At 47.0% G+C, this 24,204-nt stretch overlaps 1 protein-coding gene across 4 annotated transcripts; it reads left to right on the top strand.

Moving 5' to 3' along the window:
- Positions 1-5,968: 5,968 nt before the first annotated feature.
- On the top strand, positions 5,969-24,104 carry LOC120704275 (structural maintenance of chromosomes protein 5-like). 4 transcript variants are annotated; one of them, XM_039988606.1, is made up of 29 exons: positions 5,972-6,285; positions 6,402-6,555; positions 7,190-7,263; positions 7,410-7,559; positions 7,675-7,779; positions 7,873-8,021; positions 8,972-9,083; positions 9,167-9,322; positions 9,488-9,609; positions 9,677-9,821; positions 9,908-9,961; positions 10,346-10,471; positions 10,639-10,737; positions 11,098-11,263; positions 11,348-11,493; positions 11,584-11,647; positions 11,720-11,844; positions 11,954-12,031; positions 12,815-12,887; positions 13,590-13,693; positions 14,517-14,633; positions 16,338-16,415; positions 21,643-21,742; positions 21,827-21,881; positions 23,068-23,116; positions 23,205-23,292; positions 23,384-23,456; positions 23,547-23,650; positions 23,740-24,104. In XM_039988606.1, exons 1-29 carry the CDS (start codon positions 6,046-6,048, stop codon positions 23,790-23,792), a joined length of 3,159 nt encoding a protein of 1,052 aa, XP_039844540.1. In that variant the 5' UTR covers positions 5,972-6,045; the 3' UTR covers positions 23,793-24,104. The 4 variants fall into 4 exon arrangements, 3 of the variants coding, with proteins under 3 accessions (XP_039844541.1, XP_039844540.1, XP_039844539.1); XM_039988605.1 differs by having other exon boundaries at positions 5,973-6,285; positions 9,896-9,961; XR_005687512.1 differs by lacking the exon at positions 23,068-23,116 and having other exon boundaries at positions 5,970-6,285; positions 9,896-9,961.
- Positions 24,105-24,204: the final 100 nt, after the last annotated feature.

Below are 24,204 nucleotides of genomic sequence, written 5' to 3'. Positions count from 1 at the left end.
AGAATCAGACCCGACACTGTACCTAGCACCCTGTGTCTCCCTCGACCCGCGCGCCGCACTCGCGCGCCCAGGCGCCGCGCGTGGCCGACCGAGCGTCGGTAACGCCGCGAATCCCGCCCTCCTTTTTTTTTTCTCTTTTCCATTTTCTCTTTTCTTTTCTATTTTCTTTTCTCCCTCCCCCCTCCCTCTCTTCCTCCTTTCCTCCCCCGGCGCCCTTGGCCAGCTCGGCCTGCCACCGGACGTCGCGGACGCGCCTCACCCCGGCTCCCCGTGCGCGCCCCTCCTCCCTCTCCTCCCCATGGCTCACGCACCCGCGCGTGCCGAACCCAGCGTGCCGCCGCGGCCTCACTGCGCCCGAACCGCACCCCCGGACCACGACACCGCAGCGCGCACGCGTGCGCCCGCGCACGTCGGCCCAAGGCGGCCGAGCCACCGCCCAGGCGCCGCCGCGTGCCCCCGATGCCCGCCGGCCGCACCAGCACTATGGCCGCTGAGCCGTTCGCCGCCTCGGCGCACGCGCACACGCGTGCGCGCCGCTCGCCGGCCGTCGGCCCCGCCTGCCCTGTTCCCGGTCTGACCCCGCGCACGCCGCTGGCCCCTGACCCGCCGCGCACGTACGCGCGCACACCCTGCCCTGCCCACGTGCGCGCCGCGCGCCGCCCGTCGCTGCGCCGCCCTGTGCTCGCCGCTGCCGCTCGCGTCCCGTCACCAGTGGCCGCCCTCGCCGCCCGTGCCCCGCTCCGCGACGCCAGCTAGCGGCCGGGACGCCATTAATGGCCGCCCGCAAGCCTCGCCGGGCCGGCCACCCACCTCCACCGCGCCACCGCCTTAGCGCCGCTATAAAAGAGACCCCGAGCCCCCGGCCATCCCCGCAACCACCTCCGCCGCCTCCAGCCGCTCCTCCCTAGCGCTAGCGCCGCCGCCACGCGCCACCAGAGCCGCCGCCGCCCGCTCCCGTCGCCCCGCCTCTGAGCGCCGCCCCAGCCCGAGGTGAGCCGGGGATTCGAACCCCACGTGCCCCTAGCCCCTTTTTCCCTCACCCCCGGCCGCCGCCGTGGTCCAGGACGGCCAAATCGGCCGCCGCCGGCACCTCGGGGCCGCCTCCCCTGTTTCCCGTGGAGGAAGGAGGAAGGGGATGGCAATTTTGCCAAAAGCCCCTCCCCCTTTCCTTTAATTCTTAAAGAAACCTTCCACTCTCTTTGCCTTTTCGCAGAAACACCCCCATCTTTAATGTATTTGCGAATAAACCCTCTCCCAATATAAACTTAATCTCAAATATACCCCTGACCTCTCCAGAATAACCCAAAAGATCCCAAAAATTACAAACAGACCCCTGCCTACTCAAGATTATTTACAACCAGGCCCCTGGCCCCTTAACTAACCCACGAACCTTTATAAAACTTATCATTTCATGTACCAAACAACCCCGGATCAAACCAAGACTTTACCTTGCCTGATTTAACTCAGTCTTGACCATGTCACTCCGAAACCACTCGAAATTATCACTCTATACTCTATATTTCATGTGTCCCCGTTTCGAGCTCAACGATAGATCTTTGTATTGATTGGATGCTTGTTTGTGTGCGCTGTAGACCACGGAGTGAACGAAGGAGAGCCCGTCAACGAGCAGTACTGTGAGCAGGAGAACGAGGACCAGTTCCGTGACCCCGAGCCCGAAGGACAGGACTTCCCCGAAGGCTACGAAGACGGCAAGTTCAATCCCATCCTTTGATGCATGTTTCTGTCCTAGTTTTTATAAACACAAACCAATGACCTGTTTTATAAAATTGCATATGTTTTGCTTGCATGAAAACACGGTTGGATAGCCACCCCTTGATTTGTGATGACCATTCCTTGACCACCTAGATTAACGTCTGATTTTGCTTGGATGTTAATCGATATTAGAATGCTTAGGACTTTACTCATAATACGATTTGTTTTATAAAGAAAATGTGTGCGTGTGGGATGGGATAAATGTGGTGTTTTTGTAAAGAAAGTTTAGACGGGATGGATGGCATATCCACGGATTTGCCATTTGGTGTGCTCGTGCCTTTGTGGCAGGGCAAAGAAGGGAGATATCCATCTTGTCGTGTCTAAGGACCGAGTTGGTGTGTCATCTCACCTAACTCCACTATCGTGCAAACCACTCGACCGTTGTATGGGCAACGGCGTAGCATAAATCCCACTAGTTGGTGTGATAGCCATCAGGAGAGCTGGGAGCAACGGGTGACTAAGGAAAGGGATAAGCCCCGAGTGACTTATGCCCGGTTATACCTAAGTGAACGGTCAATGACCCCTTGGTGCATTCCGTGATGGCTAGTCAGGCTTAGCTATGGTGGGTAATGGCTATGTTGGGATCTACACCGACACGACGGTGTTCGAATTGTGGTATCCTACTTGTGGGTAAAGTTGCACACCTCTGCAGAGTTAAGAATCTATTCGAATAGTCCGTGCCCACGGTATTGGGCGAGTTACGGTATGGTCACATAACTAGTGTTTCATTGGGATGGGCTGGTGTGAGTTGTTTTGGAATTGTGTCCGGCAGTGTGCCGTGTGCTACGACGGACGGGGAGTCCGGTAGCAGTTTAAAACTTGAACTCCGTGTTATTACAAGAACTGATTCCTAAAATGTTTTCTGTAAAATAAACCCCTGCATAAAATATCGTTTTTCTGCAAATGAAACTGTAACCTTATCCTTGATTTACCTATGCATATTATTCTATTATAACCCCCTCTGTGGGTGTGGTTGGACTTGCTGAGTACGTTAGTACTCACCCCACTCTTACTTTTTACAGAAGAAGATCCAGACTTCGTGCCAGACGACGTCGAGTAGGGTTATCGTTCTACACCCAACCTTGCCTGTGGAACCGGCCCTGTCGAGATGCCTCCGCTGTCGCAGTACTCTGAGCCCGTGCTAGACCCCATGTGGTTTGCGGTCTGGTGTTATGTCATAGCTTGGTTAATTGTTATCATTATCTGTATCGAGTGTCCTCCAAGGTTTGTACGGTTTTGAACCATCTGATGTAATAAATGTGGCATCAGCCTCCTGGGACTGGTGCTTTGTATCACATTTAAGTCTTCTCTTATGAGGGGACGCTTCAGCCTGTCATGTGTGTCATCAGTTCATTTTTACGGCCCAGATTTTTTGGGATATTAGAAATTGGAAATATGTGGGGTCCACAAATATCAAGCCCTCCAAACCACAGACAGGGATAACGGTGGATTTTTGAAATTTGTGCCTTCTTTTCCCTCTCCCTTATCTGGCCTTTTCGTTTTCCCTCTCATCTCATCTGGCCTTTTCGTCTCCCTCTCTCCTTCACGAGTTAGGGTGTTCTGGAATTTTTTTAGGTTCAACTTCATGACTATATACTTTTGTATAATGGGTTTTTACTATATACTAAGGATGGCCTGCCATACTGATTAGGGTCAGTCACGTAATACTGGCATTCTCGTCCTAACTGGTTAGGGTCAGTCACGTCATACTGTCACACTCAGCCCAACGAGTTAGGGTGCTCTAGATTTTTAAGGGTCTACTCTATGACCATATACTTTTGTATAATGAGTTTTAACTATATACTAATAGTGATATGCTATACTGATTAGGGTCAATCACGTAGTACTGTCATTCTAGTCCTAACTGGTTAGGGTCAGTCACGTAATACTGCCATTCTCGTCCTAACTGGTTAGGGTCAATCACGTCATACTGTGATACTCGGCCCAACGAGTTAGAGTGCTCTGGATTTTTAAGGGTTCTACTCCATGACCATATACTTTTTGTATAATGGGTTTTAATTATATACTAATGATGATATGCTAAACTGATTAGGGTGAGTCACGTAGTACTGTCATTCTCGTCATAACTGGTTAGGGTCAGTCACGTAATACTGCCATTCTCGTCCTAACTGGTTAGGGTCAGTCACGTCATACTGTCATACTCGGCCCAACGAGTTAGGGTGCTTTGGATTTTTAAGGGTTCTACTCCATGACCATATATTTTTTTGTATAATGTGTTTTAACTATATACTAATAGTGACATGCTATACTGATTAGGGTCAGTCACGTAGTACTGCCATTCTCGTCCTAACTGGTTAGGGTCAGTCACGTAGTATTGCCATTCTCGTCCTAACTGGTTAGGGTCAGTCACGCCATACTGTCATACTCGGCCCAACGAGTTAGGGTGCTCTGGATTTTTAAGGGTTCTACTCCATGACCATATACTTTTGTATAATGGGTTTTTTCTATATACTAAGGATGACCTGCCATACTAATTAGGGTCAATCATGTAATACTGGCATTCTCGTCCTAACTGGTTAGGGTCAGTCACGTCATACTGTCATACTCGGCCCAACGAGTTAGGACCTGTGTGGGGAGTGGTTGGTGCAGATACACCTGGATCTTTTCTCCCACTAACTATTTTGGGAATGTGATGGATCTATTTTTTTCCCAAAACGCAAATTATATGCTATTTTGTTACACCAAAAAATGCAAAATTTATTATTTATTCATACAAATTATAACGACTAATTTTTTTTGAAAATAAATATATCTCATTTAAAGATTTACACCTAAGTTCATAAAAATTAATCACATAACTTATACATATAGCACAAATCCACTAACGTTTTACCATCATATATATAAACAAGTTATTTACCTAAGTTATTTGCCTTATTTTTTGCAAAGTTTTCTTATTCAAACTTTTTTACTGTAAAAACTTGCGTACCTAATTTTTGCTTTTTACAAAATAGTTATACACATAAGTTTTGTAATTACTTTGTAAAAACTTGCGTACCTATTTTTCTCTACGCACTTATATATGATAATGCTATGCCAGCCAGCAAGTTGTTTCAATATCATCAGTGTTATCGTTTTATATATTAAACTTATGCAAAAAAGGATGTAATAACTTATCTAGAAAGAAAAATTTTGTATATAACTTTTATTCGAACATATTTAGATATATAACTTTATGCTAGATACGCAGAACAGTGAACGATTGATATAAAAATTTGTATGCACAACTTTTTTTCTTATAACCCACATTAACTTTTGCTAGTGCATCAAAAAAAAATTAGAAATTTATGTATATAACTTTTTTTCGAACATATTTAGATATATAACTTATGCTAGATACGCAGAACAGCGAACGATTAATATAAAAATTTGTATACATAACTTTTTGTTATAACCCATATTTAACTTTTTGCAGTGCATCCATGAAAAAAATAGAAACTTATGTATATAACTTTTTGTTCGAACATATTTAGATATATAACTTATGCTACATACGCAGAACAATGAACGATTTATATAAAAATTTGTCTACCCAACTTTTTCCTATAACCTATATATTAACTTTCTACTGCATCTTGGAAAAATGGAAAATAACATTTTTACTAAAATTATTGTTTTTCTTATTTTTCTATAAATATTTTTTCGGTCTGAATCTAACTTTTATTTTTCTAAAAATAATTTTTCGGTTTGAATCTAACTTTTATTTCACTTCTCCCACCCGAAATACTACTCCCTCTTTCCCATGTTTCCGAAAAAAAATTATGCGACCTGAAAGATAATTGTGCTCACGGCCCAATAAGAGGAAGGACTCGTGCAGTGAAAGAAGAAGGAAAATGGCGTGGGCGCTTGCGGCAAGTCCGAAAAGGGAAAGGGAATTGGGTGGATGCCAAAATAGAATATGTTAGGTTGTCCGATCGTGTGCTAGCTTTCCTACTGGCGCGCGCGCGCGAATTAGTATTGCCCGATCATTGCCTTGGCTCTGGAACGAACGGGGCGCGTTGAAACGGGGGTGATTTGGCCACGACTCACGAACGGGACTCTGGTCACCACGGCCCACGGGAGGACGAGCCGTCGCCGCCTCGTCGGGCCTTGACAACGATCTCGGCGGGATTGGCGCCTCTTCTCCGGGGTTTCCCTCCCATTTCGGCCGCCCGCCTCCCCAAACCCGCCGTCCAATGACCTGACCCCCTCCGCCGAACCGAGTTCAAAAAAAAACCCCCCTTCCGCTGAACCCTAGCCCCCGCACCGGCGATGGCGGCCCCACGCGCCGCCAAGCGCGCCAAGCTCGACCGGGGCGCCGCGCCGCCCCAGCGCGGGGAGGACGACTACGTCCCGGGGAACATCGTGGAGATCGAGCTCTGCAACTTCATGACCTACGACCGCCTCGTCTGCCGCCCCGGCCCGCGCCTCAACCTCGTCGTCGGCCCCAACGGCTCCGGCAAGAGCTCCCTCGTCTGCGCCATCGCGCTCGGCCTCGCCGGCGACCCCAACGTATGTGCGCTCCGTACCCTAATAACCACCTAATGATCTGCAATATTTCCTCCCCCCAACCATTTCACTGTGCCGTACTATCCCGTTGTTACCGCGGACTGCGATAATGGGTGCAGATTCTTGGGAGGGCGTCCAGCGTCGGTGCATTCGTCCAGAGAGGGGAGGTTGCCGGGCACGTCAAGATATCCCTCCGCGGGGATACGCCTGACGACATGATCTGCATTACTAGGAAGATTGATACGAAGAACAAGTCCGAGTGGCTCCTCAATGGTACTAGTGGCAAATACAAAGATGTTGTGCACTATCGTTGCTGCAATAATTTGGAATAACCTCAGTTTGGTATAGTGATTCATCCAGAAAAAGTGTTCCATTCTGCCACCAGAATACCAGATGCATACTCCTGACACATGCCAACCCACCCCTTTTTCTATATGGTTGGGATACTGGAATGCTTGCCAAAATTTTGACTTGCCCATACCGTCTTGATTTTATGGCTGGGATATCCACCCCCCCCCCTTTTCCATTCTGTCTATACATCATATAGTGGGAAATTAGTGTGATATACTGATACTATGATTGATGATGCTCTTAGTTGTCTTAAAAGAAAATATATTTGAAAGGAATGCTGTATTCATCTAGTAAATATATGTGCTTATGTTTTACATACCTTTCAGCACTAGTTACGTGCATATAGCTTACTCTACTTCAGTCGTCACAGTTTCATATTCTTAAGGATGTCAATCATAATGTTGCCACGCTGGGCAGCAATGTAATTTTAGCAATGCTGTTTCTTCAAGTGTATATATAAGTAACCTATTTTTTCTGTTTCTTGATTATTATGAATGTATCCCTCTCGCTTGGAGGAGGTCTGCCTCTGTGTAACTCTTTTTTTTTTTTGCTGCAGGTGCAACTGTCCCCAAGAAGGAAGTTATTGATGTGATTAAGAAATTCAATATTCAAGTTAACAACTTAACTCAGGTTGGCCTCCATGTGTGCCTTCAGCTCTTGTCAGATTCTAGTGTAACACATCTATGTTTCCTTTGCACATTAGAGTTATCTATCCTTGACAAAAGCTACTGTCGAGCTTCACCTTATTTTAATGTTCTGTGCTGAACCTCCCCTAGTTCTTGCCGCAAGACCGGGTGTCTGAATTTGCAAAGCTAAGTCCCATTCAACTTCTAGAAGAGACTGAAAAGGCCGTTGGTGATCCTGATTTACCTGTTCAGCATCAACAACTTGTAGAGAGAAGTAAGCAACTGAAAGCGCTTGAAGTGGTAAAGCCGAATCTTGCTCCTTTTGATTATGTTCCTTCGAAATTTTTGAAGCTTCCCTTACTTTTCCAGAAACAGTTAGGTGTTATCTACTATTTTATCTTGTGTTCAATTTTAGGCCCTAAAGCAAATGGAACAGACTTTGAACAATCTGAAAGCCCTCAATGCTCAACAAGAAAAAGATGTTGAACGTGTTCGACTAAGAGATAACCTCCTGAGAAAGGTATGTAGCCTTTTTGTGCATCACTCCATCTGTATAATTATAGCTAAAAGTTTTGGCAACACTATGATAATACTATGTCTAATTGTGTCACAGGCTGAATTAATGAAGAAGAAGCTGCCATGGCTGAAATTTGACATGATGAGGAAGGAATTCAGAGAAGTGATAGAGGAGCAGGAGAAAATTGCGAAGGAGAAAATGGAAGAAGCAGCCAGAATCTGGGAAGATTCAAAAGGCCCTATTGAGTATGTTGACTATGTTCCATGGTTTCAGAAGGTTTCAATTATTCATTTTGGGCATAGACACTTCTTCTAGATGTTTTGGAATTATCTCATACTACATGATTTGTTATTCGTCCAGAAAAAAATAAAAGTTTCCTTATAGTTTTGGGTGTAGTCGACATGATTTGCCTTTGATTTGAATGGATCAAGTTAGTAATCGACCACTTTACATGAAATGCTAAAAATGAGGCTTCCCCTCCCATGTGGCCAAACTTTTGAAACAGGTGTGAGCTCTGTTCTTTCAGTATCTGATAAACAAAGTTAAATGGTCGCATGATATCCAAGGAGACACTAGGAGATTAACTCGGTAATAACATATAATAACTTCAGTTGTGCACCAACTCTGTTGCTGTCAAGCGTCTCCAACCTGCGATTCACCTAAGTTCCCCTCCATATTGTTCCTAGTTAGTTTCAGAATTTTCATTTGGGCCTCTGTGGTCATGCTCATTGCCTCAAGATAAAAACTTCATGACACATTCCTAATCTCCAGTTAACTTTTTACGTGGATTATTTCATTTTGTTCCGTTGGATCCTTTTGGCTCCGTCTCAGCCTTAGCTGAGCCCCCTGCGCAAGATGTTTACTTGGAAGTTGGTTATACAGTATCCATGGGTGGCTTCAAATACATGGGAGGGAATAAAAGGACGATTAAAATGCAGTATAAAAATGTTCTTTGCTTAAAGCAAACAAAAAAACAGAGAAGAGAGCATTGAGAGGTCCGGAATAATTCTTTTGTTATATGGAAAATGCATGTACTGACATACCATTTTAGGTTTTATAAAAAAATGTTCTGTACAATTTATCTCTATGATCGTACCTTTACATTGAAGAAATCCAACTCAGCATAACTTGTGCTGGCTGAATTAGGCAATTGAGGTCTATGGGCTGATACATCTTTTTTATATTTTTTTTGTAGAGAACTCAAGAAACACAGGGCAATTTATACTGCAAATATAAAGAAGATAAGTAAGCAAGTAAATGAAAACACGACCAAACGCCAGAAAGTTATGGAGGACGAACTGCAGCTGGTATTGACCATTATTTACTGAAATCAGGCATCTATTATTATTTTACTGCTTGCAGTGTTTGACATTCCTTTTCTTGGTATCAGAATGCAGAACTGAGAGCTGCATTTGATGACATTGATCATTTGAAAAAGCAAGAGAAATCTCACCAGCAAAGGATTCTGAAAGCTAAGGAAGATTTTGCTGCTGCTGAAAAGGAACTTAAAGATCTACAGCCATATGAACAGCCTAGAGATGAAATGGTTTGTCGATTCACCTTATTTCAGTATGTCCACATTTGCATCTTTTTTTTACTCTGACTGACTGGTAGCATGTCCAATTTTTGTGATCATGGTAACATGATTTAACATGATTTCTGTGATGGTTATATTTTCACTGGTTGCTACATTATGTTTTTTTTCCAATAGGCACGACTCAATGAACAAATTGCACGAGTAAATGTTGAGATAAAAAATCTAAAAGCAGAAAGAAATGGCGTGGAGTCTCAGTTAGCTCAAGAGGAAGAAAGAATGAGGAAATGTTCTGACAGGTAACCTGCTTGTGAATTGCTGTCATCTCCACTCAAGACTACGTTACCTAACACTAATCTGTTCCAGGCTGAAGGAAATGGAAAGCAAGAATAGTAAGCTACTCCAGAGATTGCGAAATACAGGTGCTGATAACATCACTGAAGCATACTACTGGGTGCAAGAGAACAAAAGAAATTTCAGGGGAGAAGTTTATGGGCCTGTCCTCCTTGAGGTTTGCTTTGTTTTGCTGTGAACAGTCCTTTTCTTTTCTGCGAAGACACTATACCTTGTTTCAACCGTTCCCAGGTGAATGTTCAGGATAAGCTCCACGCGACTTACTTGGAAAACCATGTTCCAAACTATATATGGAAGGTATAAATACAGTGCTAATGTTTCATCTTTTGGTCGTTTCTAAAATTATGTTGTTTTGATTTTGGTTAGCATTTATATGAAATTAGAGAAAGCAACTAGGGTTAAATATTTGACCACTTTACCAGTTACTGCTGGATCTTGTGCTATACTGCCATTGCACATTGCCATGTTGTATGCATTGTCTGTGTCTGTCCACAGAAGCAGATTTATCTTCCAGTTACAGAGATGATTAGCATCCAATAAATATGACATTTCTATAACTATCAATATACAAAGGTCCCTAGTTTATTGGCGTTGTTGAATTGCGAATACGACACACCACCATCTTGTTTCTTTTCCTCATGGAAAAACATCGTAATTGCTGTAAACAACTGTATCCGCCAGTCATTCATCACTCAGGATGCTTCCGACCGTGACTACATGGTTAGACAAATGAAGAAGTATGGCATCCCTGTTCTGAACTATGCGGGTGAACGTACAAGGACACGACCGCTAAACATTACTCCAGAGGTAAGCAGATTGGACCAAGCATTTGTCCCTATTTTTTCCGTCCTCTTTTCTAACTTTTATTCATGCACGCTAACCATCTTCCCTTGTTCTTTTTTGTGATATCACCAATCCTAATGTTTTCTTGATATTCACACTTAAAGTATGTTCTGTTTATTTTCCTTTGGCAGATGAAGCAACTTGGGATTTACTCCCGACTTGATCAAGAATTTAATGCCCCTGATGTTGTAAAAGAGGTTTTGATTAGTCAGGCGATGTTGGATGATTCGGTATGACTACTTTTGTTCTGTTCATATATCTGTACCATGTGGCATTGATTATTACTCGCTCCAGTTACAACAGATTGTCATTTTGGACATCGCCATGGTCCTTAGAAATAACTTTCACTACTAATTTCTTCTAGAGTATATTTCCAAATCATAGCAAATTATATGATTATGAGACCTTTGTTGTTACAAATCTACCCGTACCATTATCAGATGTTCAATTTCAATGCACAAATTGTAATTTGTGATAACAGTTTTGATAAGCTAAATGGTTTACTCATTTACTGAATGGAGTACATGAACCTTGCACACTCAAAATGTTGTTTTTTTAATCTCATTGACACCCTTTCTATGTTTATTTAGTACATAGGTACAGATGAAACTCATCGCAGAGCAGATGAGGTATCAAAGATAGGTATTTTGGACTTTTGGACTCCGGATAACCATTACCGTTGGTCCAAATCGAGATATGGTGGCCATGTGTCAGCATTTGTTGATATAGTCTATCCTTCTCGACTTTTCGTGTCCAGTATGTGCTATAATCTCTGCCTTGATAATTTTTTCATTTACATAATTCACCTGTCATTTCTTATTCTAGTCAGCTTTCATGCAGATCTTGATGTAAGCGACATTGAAAATCTTCAACTTCAGAAAGAACAACACGAAAAGAATATTGAAGGAATGAATGAAGCTATAACAAAGTTTCGCAAGAAACAGAGGCAATTAGAAGATGAAGAGGCAAATATACACAAGCAAAAGGTTCCATCTATTTTAATCTATTCCTTTCCATTTATTTATTTATTTATTTGTTTGTGGCGATTCTTATCTTTTGATTATTACATTTTCTAGGAAGAAATTATTAACATGATGAGGTTCCAAAAGAGGAGACGAGAAGAGATACAAAGTCGTGTTGGTACGAGACTCCTGTGAGATTTTCTTCTTTTCTTCTACATGTAGATTGTATAATAGTTGGTCTTCTTTCTAGATATGAGAAGGAGAATGCTTGAAGACTTATTCCAAGAGGAAGATGTGGAATCCAGAACAAGAAAGCTGGTTGATCAGGTGGCTAAGTTAAATGACAAGCGGTTTCAGGCAATGATAAAACTTAAGGTTAGCAGGGCGCTTATGCTAATTACCAAATACCAATATCTGTAGCTGTTTATCTTGATAAACATCGAGTAACTTTGTACTAACTTCAGTTCCATTTTAACTGCCTTAGGATTTGCTTACTGAAGCTGTTGCTCTCAAATGGAGTCACACAGAAAAGCACATGGCTTCCATTGAGCTCGATGTAAAGGTATGTCCTCAATTACATTCACAAAAAGTAGAATTCTTAGAAGGGATTTCCTTTGCACACTTCATTTCAAAATATAAGGCATAGTTTGACTTGTGGCTGGTGACAACAAAATTATTATACTTGTAACATGAATCTGGCGGTGCTACTTCCATGTCACAAAACCAACAAATTGTTATGCTTGTTTGTGAAAAGCCATGAAATTTGAATCTTTAATGACATGCACATCCTATAAAAGAAATTAGTTGGGGGCTCTATGTAGATACTTGTGAAAGAGTTTGGATTTGTGTGGAATATCAGATTGATTATTGAGAGATACATGGAGGTTACATATATAGGGAGAGGAGATCTTGAGGCTAAAGGAAACCCATAATCAAGATCTCCTAGGACTCTAACCTACCATATCTCTACAATATCATCTAGGGGCCGGCTGGCAAACAAGCCACGCTCAGGCCCAATTACATGGGCTGGCCGGCTAACAAGCCAGGCGCAGAGCCCTAACCACACATATACATCAACTGTCTAACAACTTGTTCCTTATAATTTGGTGTAATTATTTAGCGATTATGTACGGAATGAACAATCAATAAGTTTAAGTGGCAAGTGCATAAGAACAATTAATTTAGTCGGAAATGAACTCTATTTGTTGGAATGGTTCTGGTTAGTGAGCTTGTAGAACAGTGGCTATTTTCTTAAGCTGTCCATAATGTCTAAACCACCATGGAATTATCTGAACTAGTGTTAACACAATTTTCTTCTGTTTAACCATAATTACTGATGTCGTAGATATGGGAGATGGAAAAGGGTGTGAAGAAATTTGAAAAGGATGCAAATCATGCTGCCAGAGAATACGAAGATCGTAAGTTGAATTTACAATAAATTCTCTTGTAGTTTTTTTTCTAAAACCAAAAAAGTTAACATTAATAACTTGTTGTCTTAAATGTAATCTTTTGGCCTTTGAGCCCACAATTATCAGGGATAACTCTCACAACTAGATCACCATGCTTTATAGTCAATTATTTTGTGCATTTCTCACTTGTAAATTAAATATTTTATTGTTTACTTCTTTACCTATGTGTAACATGAATGAACAAATAATCAAAAACGCTGAATAACGAACAACTAATGGGGAGGTGAAATTACAATTTTTATGCATTAACTTTTTTACGTTACTAGCAAATATCATTTTCCATTTATTGTTCAATCTGTATCACTGTGTGTGTGTGATCATGTAATGAACTTGTTTTTTTTTTCTAAATTAAAAGGAGAGGGAGAAACAAATTATGATGAAATGTGATTGGGAGAGATATAATGGATTAATGGTTTAGTCTGGCCAATCAAATTCAATAATAACAGTCAGGTCTGGCAGTCAGACAGCGTCTAAATAATTTCCTTTTACCCTTGTACTGCAAATTACCACATGCAGTTGAAGCTGCATGGGTGTTTTGCCCCCCAAATATCTCTTCTTTTCTCAGGAGATCTTACCTGCTACTACATATTGCAGAACTGTATAGAATATGGCAAAGTTGTTTTCATAATCACACTTTTATTTTCTCATCAGGTAAAAGAATCACACAGGAGCATAAGCGGAAGCTGGCTATGGCAAAACAGCATGCAGATTCGATAGCCAAGCTCACTGAAGACCTTAAAAAAGAGTTTGTTGAGGTTAGTTCAAATTTAGAAAATATTTCACTAGTCGATCAATGTAAATAATTTAGAGTAATAAAATTTTAAAAAATATCTGGGCTGGTGACATAGCAATCATAATAGCATTTTTCCTACTTTCAATTTTTGTTTTGTTAAGTTAGCTCAATTATGGTGTCAGAGAGACAGATCTATGATAATACCCAATTCACGAAAATGTTGTTTTTTTCCATCATCCTTAAATTTTGAATGTGCTGATTTTCCTTCTATTGAACAAAATGCCTGTAGTATTCCTTTGTTGCAATCCTCCCACATGACAATTATTAATTGACCATACTATATGCACTTTATCAGGATTGATCATGTCCGGTAATAACGTCTACTGTATTATTACTAGCACCTGGATTTTTATGCTGTTACATTTTATCTAGTACAACCCTTTTCCCTGCTCCTTATTTGAATCTGCAATAATAATTAAAGGCCACACAACACCTGCATCAATCCACCACGAACTACCTTTGCAGTCAAATATAAGTAAACAATTTTGAGCTAAAGTGCTCCTGAAAGTTGCTGAACTTTGATCCTTTGAGAGCCCTGTCCTATCACTAACTGAAGGAGGGCAGACATGATACACGTTTGAGATTTCTGACGATCACTACAGAAACTTCTAGAAGCAAGCTGGACTACCTTCTGGCTAACTCTGCCATCTTATCCAGTGGTCTGAATGGTGGTGTTTTCATGATCCAAATAAACCACTGGTCGTAATGGCATGTATTAGCACTTCCAAATAAACCACTGGTTCAAATAATCCTTTTATTGATCCTTCACTCATTCCTTGCTGCAGATGCCTGATACCGTAGAAGAATTGGAAGCTGCAATTCAAGATACTGAATCGGAGGCAAATTCTATGCTATTTCTAAATCAAAATGTTTTGCAGGAGTATCAAAACCGACAACGTGAGGTATCAAACTTTGCCTGGTTGATATGTGCTGCCAAATGGCAATGATTATGTTTACCATCTTGGTATTATTGCTGGCAGAATTGTGTATTGAAAACTTAGCAGTTGGATTTTTATGGGATTATCAATATGTGTTTTGAAAAATATTTCTTGAGACCAAAACTTAGTGAGGTTATAAAGGGAGGCTTTATGAAATGTCTATTTCTTGAAGTGCAATAAAAAACGTGTATGTGGCTTACCATAGAGTGCTCTCCCTTCAGACTATGTAAGAGCATCTCCAAGAGTGCCTAAACATAGAGTTCCAAAAGGTTAGCTTTGGGACCTTGCCAATAATTTTTTTTTTGAGATCACCTTGCCAATAATTATTAGGAGTAAAAAAGACCTCCAACAGTTCCCAAAAAGTAAATCTCCAAAAGAAAAATAAATGTGCCACATCATCAATAGGTGGGCCCAGGTCCTAATTTTTTTCTCAGGAGCAATGACAACGCTGCCTTCGCCGCCTCCTTGGCTGATATTGGTCTGATGTTCAAGATAATCATGTTGCTTAAGCTCAACATAAAGAACAACAGTTAAAATCTATCGGTCTAAACTGAATATTTGAAACTTGAAACCCAAGCGATGACACGGCTATGAGATCATTAGAAACAGAATAATTAAATTGAAACAACAAGAGGAATCAAACTAGTTAATAGAGAGGTGTGACGAGCTTGCCGCGGTTGAAGTTAACAGAGACGACTGCGACTCGATGGGGCCGCTGCGAGAGAGCTAGAGACGGAACCTTGTGCCGGCGTCAACTCGTTGGCAGCGGCACCTCGTCACCGCTCCTGACGAAGCTGCCGAGAAGAGGGAGCGCAGCTGCCTCTTGGAGAAGGACGGATGGGGATGCCGATGTCGCCTCTCGCCTGTGGAGAGTAGAGACCCGAAAAGGACTGAGGTGCGGCATGACACCCGCCGGAGAACGGATGGGGCGCCGACGTCGGCTGCGGGGAGCAGAGAGGTTGGCGAGCCTTGGAAAAACGACGGCATTCGGAGACGAGAACATGGGGGGCAAGAAAAAAAAATGGTTGGCATCCAGATTGGGAGTGCGAGCACCTGGCGCAAACTTTGCTCACAACGACGCCAGGATTGGACGCGCGGATAAATTGGGGACCAGATTGGCCCTCTGTTCGAGCTGATGTTTTACGGTCCATACCCGAAACTAACTTTTGGCACTCTTGGAGATGCGCTTATGGGCAGTCGGCTGGGCTGTCTGGGTCTATTAAGCCTAACCCATTAGGTTTAGGTTTACAGATAGGATTAGATCTCTTACTTAGGGGTCAAGTAAGCCTCTCTGTATAAGTAAGGGAGATCAATCTAATTCCCATCCCAGTATGTCACCCCAATCTAATTGTCCCCAGTCGAAGCAGTTGCTGCTGCACGGCTATCCTCTCGGACGATGTTTACCCATTAATGAATTAAAGTTCATACCACTACACCCTTGTGAAAATGCCCGGCTATATATGCAGATGTGCCACCATTTGGATGCCATCAATTTTTGTTCTTGGTTTCTAAAAATTATTATAATCTGTTACATCGAGCTATTGAATCAATCGGATAGATTTAAGTAACAACACTTCTTCATCTATTCGTCTGTTGCATTGAGCTACCAAGTCAATCTTCTACCTCTACCTAGAATTCTTGTCAATGCTGACTATTTTGATTTCACAGATAGAATCGATTTCAAATAAACTTAATGATGATAAGGACCAATATGAGACGTGCTGCTCCGAAATTGAAAGTGTAAAGGTTTGCACACTTCATCTTGTCACTGAAACTGAAATCAAATTGTTGGAGTATATTGAGCCCATGTGTATAGAGGCCCATTTAGAGGCCCATGTATAGGATCTATATATACCCACCCTTCTAGGGTTGGAGGAATACAAGCCATCATTTTCCTCTAACATGGTAATAAGAGCCTAGCTCCTGTGCACAGGCGCCGCCGCCGCCATCCTCCCAGGCGCTGCCGCAGCTCCACTGCGCGCGCGCCATGGCCGGGCAGCCGCCCCTGCCCCTCTCCTCCTCTTCCTTTCCTCCCCTCCCCTCCCCTGCTAGCGCCGCCCCCTCCATGGCTGCGGCCCCTGCTCCAGGCGCCGCTGCGACTACCGCCGCGAGCTGGCCGCCCGCGGCCGCTGTGAGTTGGCCGTCCGTGGGCGCCGCCGCCGTTGCCACGGGCGGCTCCACTGCGCCGCCACCTTCCCCTCCTCCCCTCACCCGCGCCGCCACAGCAGCAGCAGCCGCTCCCCCTGCCGCCGCCAACTCCCTGGCTGGCCGGCAGCCAGTGCAGCCCGCGCCGCCGGCCTTTGCTGCTGCTGCGGGCCCCCTATCCTTCTCCTACCTCCCCTACCTCTCCTCTGCTGCGCGCTCTGCCGCGCCGGCCCCTGGTGCGGGCGGATCTAGGGCGCAGAGGCCCTAGGATGCACCTGCCCCGCAGGTCCCCGCCGCTGCCGTGCTGGGCGTGGCCGGCGCCGCTCGTGGCTCGCGGCCGCCAGCCGCGGCCGAACGTGCCCCCTCCCCTGCTCCAGGTGCTGCAGCTAGGCCGCCCTACGCCGCCGTCGTGCTGGCCACCGCCCAGGGCGCGGCTGCAGGCGCCAGGGTGGACGCCGGGGAGGGTGCGGGCGCTGGGGCGGCCGGCACTGCCGTCGCCGCCGCCCAGGGCGCCGCCCAGGCAGCCGTCGACCTCCGGGACGCCCTCACGTCCGCGCGGGCCGCGTCGTCCCGACCCCTGCTCGCCCCTCCTCCCACCCTCGGCGCGACTGGAGCAGGGGACGCGCTGTCCTCGACCGCGATTGGAGCAGGGGAGGCGGTGATTGGCACAGGGGGCGCGCGTGCGGGCTCGGCCCCCGCCCCCGCCCCTGCCATGCAGCTCTTCGACGCGCACTGCCACCTCCAGGGCGAGCCTCTGTTCCAAGCCGCCGCCCAGCTGCCGCGCAAGCTGCGCAGGCCGCCATCGCGCCCGCCGCGCAGGCTCAGGCCGTCGCGCCCGCCGCGCACGCCGCGCGGGCCGTTGCCTCTCTCGCCGCTGCGCAAGCTGTCGCGCCCGTCGCGCACGCCGCGCCGGTCCAGGCCATCGCGGGCCCTCGTCCTCTGCCCCAGCCGGTGGCCATGATCGCCGCTGCTGCTCCCCTGTTCGCGCCGTTCTGGACACCGCCCGCTCCACCCAGCCAGCAGCCGACCTGGCCTGGGGGGTGGGACTAGGCCGCACTGGCGCAGTCCTTCAGCGCCATGGGGGGACGCCGCCGGTCTGCACCGAGTGGATCGCCGACTCGGGTGCCTCCTTCCACACCACCCCATATGCCGGTATCCTCTCTTCTGTTCGACCCCCACACCCCTCTTGTCCTTCTTCCATCATGGTTGGTGAAGGGTCTTGTCTTCCTGTCACCGCCGTGGGTTCTGCTCCTTGCTCTTTTCGTCTTCCCAATGTCCTTGTTGCTCCTCAGATGGTTCATAACCTTTCCATTCGTCAGTTTACAACTGACAATTCTTGTTCCATCGAGTTTGATTCTTCTGGCCTCACTGTAAAGGATTTGGCCTCCCGGCGTCCGCTACTCCGGTGTGACAGCACGGGGCCCCTTTACACCCTTCGCCTTCATTCTTCCGCTGCACCATTTTCGTCTTCTTCTTCGCCCTGGCCGTCTTGGTCTGCTGCTTTTGCCGCGACGCCGTCTTCCACCACTTGGCACCGTCGTCTAGGTCACCCTGGCCGCGACGCTCTGGCTCAGCTCGGTCGTAGTACCCATGTTCCTGGTACTAGGGCTCCTACTCAGCCCCTCTGCCATGCGTGCCAGCTCGGTCGTTATGTTCGACTTTCTTTTTCCTCTTCTTCCTCGCATGCGAAGCATGCATTCGACCTTGTTCACTGTGACCTGTGGACCTCCCCTGTACTCAGCCTCTCTGGCTACAAGTACTATCTGGTGGTGGTCGATGACTTCTCGCACTACTCTTGGACGTTTCCTTTGCGTGCCAAGTCTGAGACCTTTCCCACCCTCCTCCACTTCTTTGCCTGGGTGTCCACTCAGTTCGGCCTCACCGTTAAGGCCGTCCAGTGCGACAATGGGCGGGAGTTCGATAACTCCACCTCCCGGTCTTTCTTCCTGTCTCGGGGTGTTCAGCTGCGTATGTCTTGTCCGTATACCTCTCCTCAGAACGGCAAGGCTGAGCGGATGATTTGCACGACGAACGACGTCGTGCGCACCCTTCTGATCCAGCCTTCTCTCCCCCCCGCGCTTCTGGGCTGAGAGCCTCCACACCGCCACCTACTTGCTCAACCGTCTTCCGTCCACTGCTTCTCCTGCTCCCACTCCACACCACGCTCTTTTCGGTACCCCTCCTCGCTACGACCACCTTCGGGTCTTCGGGTGTGAGTGTTACTCTAACACCTCCGCCACCGCTCCTCACAAGCTGGCGCCCCGCTCGACTCGTTGTGTGTTCCTCGGTTACTCCCCTGACCACAAGGGGTCCCGATGTTTTGACCTCACCACTCGCCGCGTCCTGATCTCCCGACACGTCGTCTTCGATGAGTCAGATTTCCCCTACTCCACCTCCTCTACACCTTCTTCTGACCCCGAGCTGGAGTCTCTGTTTCCGACTGACCCGGTGGTTCAGCCACCGTTACCTGTCTGTCCTTTTCCTGCAGGTTTTCCCGGCACGCCGGCACCGTTTCCGGTGATCCTTGCTGCGCCGAACGCGGCCCAGGTGCCCGCGGTCGCGCCACGCGCGGTCCCCGGACCTTCGGTCGTGCAGCGCGCGGTCCCGCTGTCACCCGCTGCACCATGCGCGGCCCTGGAGCCTTCCCCTGCACCTGCGCGGTACGCTCAGCCGGTGCAGGTGTACAGGCGCCGCTCGACGCCTACCCCGACACCGCAGCGGTACGCTGAGCCGGCGCAGGTGTACCGGCGTCGTTCGGCGTCGACACCGGCGCCGCCTCCTGCTCCGGAGGCTCCTGCGACGCCGACACCGGAGCCGTCGCCGCCGCCGCCACCTCCGGCTCCCTCTCGAGCCGAGCCGGAGGTGTACCACCCGCCGGTCATCCATCGGGATCCTCGGCATATCCATCCCATGGTGACTCGGCGGATGGCGTCCCATGCCGCGACTCTCTCCGCCACCGAGGGAGAGCCGCGGGTCTCTCCGGTACCCTCCTCTGTACGCGACGCCTTGGCGGATCCTCACTGGCGTCGCGCGATGGAAGAGGAGTACGCGGCTCTTCTTGCCAACCAGACGTGGGACCTCGTGCCGCGTCCGTCTGGTTGCAATGTGGTGACTGGCAAGTGGATCTGGACGCACAAACGTCGGGCTGACGGCACACTGGAGCGCTACAAGGCTCGCTGGGTTCTCCGGGGGTTCACTCAGCGGCCTGGTGTGGACTATGATGAGACCTTCAGTCCGGTCGTGAAGCCTGCTATGGTGCGCACGGTCCTCTCGCTTGCGCTCTCGCGCACTTGGCCTGTGCACCAGCTGGACGTGAAGAATGCGTTTCTTCACGGCACCATGTCAGAGACTGTATACTGCTCTCAGCCAGCGGGATTTGTGGACTCGAGTTGTCCGGATATGGTCTGCCGGCTCAACAAGTCTCTCTATGGACTGAAGCAGGCCCCTCGGGCTTGGTACTCTCGGTTCGCCACGTTCTTGACGACTCTGGGATTCACCGAGGCCAAGTCTGACACGTCTCTCTTCATCTACCGCCGTGGGGATGAGACGGCATATCTGCTGCTATATGTCGATGACATTGTGCTCACAACTTCCAGTCAGCAGTTGCTTCAGAGTGTCATCTCTCTGCAGCAGTTCGCTATGAAGGATCTCGGTCAGCTCCACCACTTCTTGGGCGTCACTGTTGAGCCTCTCCCGTCTGGTCTTCTTCTTCACCAGCGGCAGTACGCCCTCGATATTCTGGAGCGGGCTGGGATGACTGATTGCAAGCCCTGCTCCACTCCAGTCGACACTCAGGCGAAGTTGTCTGCTGATCTGGGTGCTCCGGTGGCTGATCCTACTGCCTACCGGAGTCTGGCCGGCGCTTTGCAGTACCTCACCTTCACCAGGCCGGACCTCACCAACGCTGTTCAGCAGGTCTGTCTCCATATGCATGATCCCCGGGAGTCACACCTTGCTGCGCTGAAGCGTCTCCTCCGGTACATCTGTGGTACTGTGGACCTCGGCCTGGTACTTCACCGCTCGTCCTCTGCTGAGCTGGTGGTCTACACCGACGCTGACTGGGCTGGCTGCCCGGACACTCGTCGCTCCACCTCCGGCTACGCCGTCTTCCTGGGCGGCAACCTGGTCTCCTGGTCGTCCAAGCGGCAGCCGTTTGTCTCCCGCTCCAGTGCCGAGGCGGAGTACCGGGCTGTCGCTAACGGCGTGGCGGAGGCGTCCTGGCTACGACAGCTCTTGGCGGAGCTCCACAGCCCGCTCGCCAAGAGCACGCTCGTCTACTGCGATAACGTCAGCGCCGTGTATCTCTCCACCAACCCCGTCCAGCATCAGCGGACGAAGCACGTGGAGATCGACCTACATTTCGTGCGCGACAGAGTCGCAATCGGCGACGTTTGGGTACTCCATGTCCCGACTACCTCTCAGTTTGCTGACATCTTCACCAAGGGGCTGCCCTCCTCGACCTTCTCGGAGTTTCGATCCAGCCTCAACGTTGCCGGTGGCTAGTTGTGGCTGCGGGGGGTGTTAACCCTTTGTACTTTTCTTGTACTCTCTTCTTCTCCAGTCTTGAACACCACTGCGTCGGTTGTTCAGACTGCGGGGGGTGTTAGCTTTCTTGTTGTCCAGTCTTGAATACCGCTGCGCCGGTAGTTCAGACTGCGCGGGGGGGGGGGGGGTGTTGGAGTATATTGAGCCCATGTGTATAGAGGCCCATGTATAGAATCTATATATACCCACCCTTCTAGGGTTGGAGGAATACAGGCCATCATTTTCCTCTAACACAAATTTCTCACTTCCTTTTTGGATCCATATCCTTTGACTCATTTTGTAGGGTAAATGGCTTCCAACTTTGCGGACTTTTGTTTCAAAAATAAACGACACATTCAGTCGTAACTTTCAAGAAATGGCTGTTGCTGGAGAAGTTTCACTGGGTATGTATGGTTCTGTTTATTTGCCATTGTCTGTAGTCTGTACAGTTTGATAACACAAATTGTCGTGCCAAAACTTTCTTGCAGATGAGCATGGTCTTGATTTTGATCACTACGGCATTCTTATAAAGGTGAAGTTTAGGTGAGTTTTCTTTTACCAAGTGAGAGCTATGTTCTGTATTTCTTGAAATTGGATGGAAAAATAACCAGCAACGCAACACCGTATTAACCTTTGTACTGTTTTGTAATGGTAAGCTCGCTTGGTATTGTGTACTCCAAGTCTCCAAGTTACATTAGCCTGGAGCACGATCATATACCCAGACTAAGGGAAACTTTGAGTAGTTTAGAATTTACTCCCTGTAATCCGTTGTGATTTTTTTGTTGGATGAAATAGCACACTAGTATGTACTATATTCCCTTATCCACCCTTCCAAAGTTGAACATCTTGCTTTCTGAAGCTCCTCAGTGAATGTTGTGAAGTGGGCTGACCTTGTTTTGCTGCGTGCTATATTTGTAATGGACTGTTCTCCCTTGAAAAAAACACTATCAGTAGTTCCATTCCTGAATGCAGTTTGCTATTCGTGTTCAAAGCATCTGAAAGTGAATAGTGATCATATCCCTCAAGAGTTATGCAAACTGTTACTGTATGGTTTATACTGAATAAAAAATTAATTTCCTAACAGGATTTGTTTCAACAATAGTTCTGTGAAGCACAGTCCAGATGGCTTATTCCTCTTTTCAAGTTTATTTTCCCTGCTTTCTGTGACCTGCATGCTTCCTACTTCCTAGAATCCTAGTCTCTACCAGGAGATTTAGGTAGATGCTGGTGTGGTGCCTTCTTGTATATGTTAGCGCGCCCCACCTAGCCAACCCGACCATAAAACCCAGGTGTTATAGTGGGAGGGTGGGGGCTTTTATCCATAGTCCATCATCCCCCCTACGGCGTGCGAGCCCGGCGTAGCCCGCAGCAGGTTCTAGTGCCCGGCGTAGCCCGCAGCAGGTCTCAGCACACGAGAGGCGCAGGGGAAATCGCGCAGCGGAAATGCGTGGCCGGGTGGGTTCGAACCCAGGACCTCGGCTCTGGTACCATGTTAGCGCGCCCCACCTAGCCAACCCGACCATAAAACCCAGGTGTTATAGTGGGAGGGGTGGGGGCTTTTATCCATAGTCCATCAGTATATAATTCTAATTCCAACAGACGAAATATTTACTTATTTGCATGGCCTCTAACGGAAATTTGTTTGCATACTTGTTGCTGATATATTTTTCCCCTATCCTGTGCTTCTTCTAGCATGTTGGGTTTTGATATATTTAATTTTGGTTGTTAGGCAAACTAGTCAGCTGCAGGTGCTAAGTGCTCATCACCAATCTGGAGGGGTACAAAGAAATAATAACTTTCAGATTGATTGTGAAACCTTTTTTTAACCTACTTCTGACCACTTTTTTTTTTGCTAACTATTCATAGGAGCGATCAGTGTCAACCATCTTGTATCTTGTGTCACTTCAAGATCTTACCAACTGCCCCTTTCGTGTGGTTGATGAGATAAATCAAGGCAAGGCAACTGGAATTATTCCCCCTCAATTGTATTACTTTTACCTTGCAAGCATTAAGGTGGCCTAACTCATTCCTTCCGAAAAGTGCAGGAATGGACCCCATAAATGAGAGGAAGATGTTCCAGCAGCTTGTTAGAGCTGCCAGCCAAATTAACACTCCACAGTTTGTGACAGTGCACACAACCCCTCGTACAGCATGCTGGTCTGCAGATTTGCTGACATCTGGTAACAACCTGTCTCTTTTGCACCGCAGGTGCTTCCTTCTGACGCCCAAACTGCTACCTGATCTGGAGTACAGCGGTGCCTGCAGCATTTTGAACATCATGAATGGTCCGTGGATTGAGGAGCCAGCGAAAGGTACTTGTTGTCTATGCTCTGTTAATAATGAACTGAAACATGAAAGTGTTCCACATCTGAATCTTAGCTAATATCCTTGACACTTGCAGTTTGGAGCGCGGGGGATTGTTGGAGGATGGTGATGAGCACTGGAGGGTGTTGATTGGGCTTAATCCTGCCTCGGCAGCGGTAGTCCTTTGTGTGAAGTTAAAAAGTTTAGGTTATCCCAATTTAGCTTTCGGGGTGATCGATTTAAGTTTTAGATGTACCCCATGTAAATATAGGAAAGCTAAGTTAGCTGATGTCTAGAACTAAAGCTGCGTAGGCCTTTTGTTTGTTACTTGAACCGTTCAGTAGAATTGATGTCTACCCGGTAGCTGACCAACTGGTGTCTCTGCAAATTGATGCAATGTATGTTATTTATCCACCAGCATAGTTCAGTAATTCTTTTGCAGTGTGAATCTGCATTGCCAAACCTTGTTGGCGGCTTGGCGCCACTCTTATTGGCTACGCTACTGCCTGCTCCTGTATCTGGTGGCTAATGAGCACGCAAAATTGGACTGTTTTGAACATAT

The sequence above is a fragment of the Panicum virgatum genome, chromosome 4K (assembly GCF_016808335.1).
Source record: "Panicum virgatum strain AP13 chromosome 4K, P.virgatum_v5, whole genome shotgun sequence".
Classification (NCBI taxonomy): Eukaryota; Viridiplantae; Streptophyta; class Magnoliopsida; order Poales; family Poaceae; genus Panicum; species Panicum virgatum.
The sequence above is the reverse complement of the archived record's forward strand: the minus strand, read 5'-3'. Positions and strand labels throughout refer to the sequence as shown.